At 41.2% G+C, this 3,098-nt stretch overlaps 1 protein-coding gene across 1 annotated transcript; it reads left to right on the top strand.

Annotated features, from left to right (window-relative positions):
* The first annotated feature begins 479 nt into the window (after positions 1–479).
* On the top strand, positions 480–2,200 carry LOC107555638 (nanos homolog 1). Its single transcript, XM_016238500.1, has one exon. The coding sequence runs from the start codon at positions 592–594 to the stop codon at positions 1,447–1,449; it is 858 nt and encodes a 285-aa protein (XP_016093986.1). The 5' UTR covers positions 480–591; the 3' UTR covers positions 1,450–2,200.
* The last annotated feature ends 898 nt before the right edge of the window (positions 2,201–3,098 follow it).

A 3,098-nucleotide genomic window follows, 5' to 3' on the forward strand; every position in this document is an offset into this window, starting at 1 on the left:
CTCTTGCTCTCTCTCTATTTTAATATAATTACATTTTCAAAGATATTTGGTCAAAGTCAGGGTGGCATAACAAGTATGCAGGAAGCCATTTTGTTGTCATGTGACAAGAAAACCATAAAACAAAGAAGACTCCTTTAGCCCCCCCCCCCCACCAATGTGTGTCAATATTATTAAGTGATTTATGCAATATTTTAATAGTTATTTAACGTTTTTGGAGTCATTGTTGAAAGTGCATGAAACCAGCATGTATACAAAGATTACTTTTCTAAATATCAAGAATGTGTAAGTTCTTAAAATTAGAAAACAAACGTGTTTTGAGTTATAAAAATCATCTTGGGCAGGATTCTGTGTCATTGACGCTTAAAATAGTGAAAGAAAGGGAAACTATGTGATATAAATAAAGCGTAATCTCTCACTAACGAGCACTTTTTGGTCTATTTTGCCATCACAGAGGAGTGCCTGGTGTCATTCCACTGCAGTGAACAGTCGCTGGTCGTGCAGGAAGAAAACACGCTGTGGATCTGCTGCTCAGAAACTTGGTTTGAAAAAGCCCCGCCCATCCTTCTGCCTCTCCTGGAGCCTTATAACCAGATGACTGTTCTTCAGACGCACATATCCAAGAAACGCACTGGACTTGAGCACAGTTACGACCCCGGAGAGCAGACAGAAAGCAACCTAACGGAATATAAGCTGTTCGCATTTGTTTGTTTTCCTCCGAGAGAAGCATCTTGGTTGAGCGAAGAAGACATGGATTTTTTGAACCACAACTACTTGAGCGCGCGCACCTCCTACGATTACACCTTCAATTTTTGGAATGACTATCTCGGCCTCTCCACGCTGGTCACCAAGAACAACAAGCACAGCGTCCCCCAGAGTCCAAACTCCATCACGGAGTCCCTGAAAGCCACTCTGGGCTTGGACGACAGCCCTCCGTGCCCGTGCGTAATCTCCGCCGGGGGCGACGGCGACAGCGGAGGACACCTGGAATCCTGCTGCTGCCCCCCACCCGCCTCCGTCTCCATCCTGGACCTGAAAGAGCGCTTCTCCATCCTGAGCCCCTTCCAGAACCAGAACCAAGGCACGAGAGGGCTGCTGTCCTCCTCCCAGGAGCGAGAGATGGGCATCGGAGGGAGCTTCGCAGGATTCGATCTGTTCGGCGTGGAGAGGAAGATGAGGAAACCGGTGGCGCGCAATAAGCAGGAACCCAAGATCTGCGTCTTCTGTCGGAATAACGGCGCGCCGGAGGAGGTATACGGCTCGCACGTCCTGAAAACCCCGGATGGGAGGGTGGTGTGCCCGATTCTGCGGGCGTACACATGCCCCCTATGCAGTGCCAACGGGGACAACGCGCATACAATAAAATACTGCCCTCTCTCCAAAGACCAGCCTGCCCAGAGAGTGCTGAAGGGAGGCAGAGCTGTGGGTGGTAAGCGAGTGAAAATCTTCTAAAAGACTCCTATACTTACATGTATTGCACTGAACATTTTCTTTCAGATGATTGTTCTGATTGACTTGCTTTCCGAGTCTTAACTACTAGGCAAACAAATAAGATGATATCAATGTTTTGTTAAACGAAAAAAAAATCTCTTATATTTTTATAGATACTTTATTTCCATAGTTTATTGCATACTTTATTCATAAAAAGCTATTTTTTTCCTTTTCACGCATAGGTTTTAGATGTTTATTCACGATGCATAGTCACATTTTGTGTGAAATAAGATGTTATTTTTCTTTAAAATGGAAAACGTGAATGTTGGCATCAGAGGAGTTGCTCCTTTGTTCAACTCAAGTATTTTCTTTACTGTAAGCTAAGCTTGCGCCTCCTTTTTGTCTTTAAACCAAAGTTTATTTTGCCATTAAGCGATTTTAAAGAATGTTCCATGTCTTCATTTATGAACTTAAGTCCCATTCCGCTCTCTTCTGAAAGTCCACTCCGCAATTTCCTGACATTTGCGAGCACGGACGCGCAGAGCAACACAATAGAGGCTCTGTTGCGCATTCATGTTGTCAGCATAACTTCATAATCGGCCAAATTATTTCCAACCCCACTGACAGAGCTGGGCATTTAACATTGCAGGGTCCATGTTACAGATGTTTACAGTACTAATATTAAGTGAATTTCCAGCAGCTCCAGAAAGCAGTGTTGCTCATTAGTGTGTAACATGAACGCTGTAATGTAAAGTGTGACCGCAGGCTATTCTTCTGACTTGCAGGACTGCACATTTCTGACAGTTATGTTTACCAAAGGAATTAAATTTTAATGAAGTAAGGAGCATAGATGTGCTGTATTGTAAATAATTACCGAAAAAAAAAAAAAAAAGAGTTAAGTGATGTCTATTCAGTATTTTACCATTTAAAAGTGACTTCAGAGGGAACTACCTCACCAATATTTTGTACTTACATGTAAAATGTCAACAGCAGTTTATTAATATAGTGTACCATTTATAACAAGGGTTTATAATAGTATTTTTGATCTTTGTATAACATAATTGTATTTTTTTTTCAGTGCATTCTACAGATGAAAGTGAAATCCCAATAAGCTCTAAGCATTGTTTGCTTATAGGTGACAGCTGTACATAATATTAATAATAATGATGATAATTTCATGCATTTTAAATTGTTGTTCAATGTAACATTCTTGGTTCGTGAGAGAGAGACTGAGAATCAAATGTTGAAGACATCAGCCAATTTGACACTTTTAACTGAGGCTTGTAATTAAATTAAAAGAGTATAAAAAGACACACTGTTGAATTCTCTTATTTATATTTTGTCACAATTGCCCTGTATGCTGCTGTGCAGAAATTAAAGAGATGAATTCACTAGATAAATAAACAGCTTATGAAATGGTTCAACTGGTGCTTTCATGTTGTCATCCCTGCGGATTGTGTTTAGCAGGCTCATGTGAGCCTGTGTCATTGTCACAATCAGGGTCTTTGTGAATCCCACCGCATTCCCATCACCACTCAAAGCCTCTCTTCACCTACACAGGCCTTTCCTTCCTAAATGTAACAGAAATGGAAAGCTAAAGAAAAGGAGAATAAAGGAGAAGCTTTTCTGATTATTTTAAAAACCCATGAAATGAGAACTAACGTTCTGAA

This window comes from Sinocyclocheilus grahami, unplaced genomic scaffold (assembly GCF_001515645.1).
Source record: "Sinocyclocheilus grahami isolate Dianchi unplaced genomic scaffold, SAMN03320097.WGS_v1.1 scaffold541.1, whole genome shotgun sequence".
NCBI classification, from domain to species: Eukaryota; Metazoa; Chordata; class Actinopteri; order Cypriniformes; family Cyprinidae; genus Sinocyclocheilus; species Sinocyclocheilus grahami.

Excerpts from the sequence above, each read along its gene's own strand:
- LOC107555638 (XM_016238500.1), top strand. The coding sequence starts at position 592 with ATGACTGTTCTTCAGACGCACATATCCAAGAAACGCACTGGACTTGAG.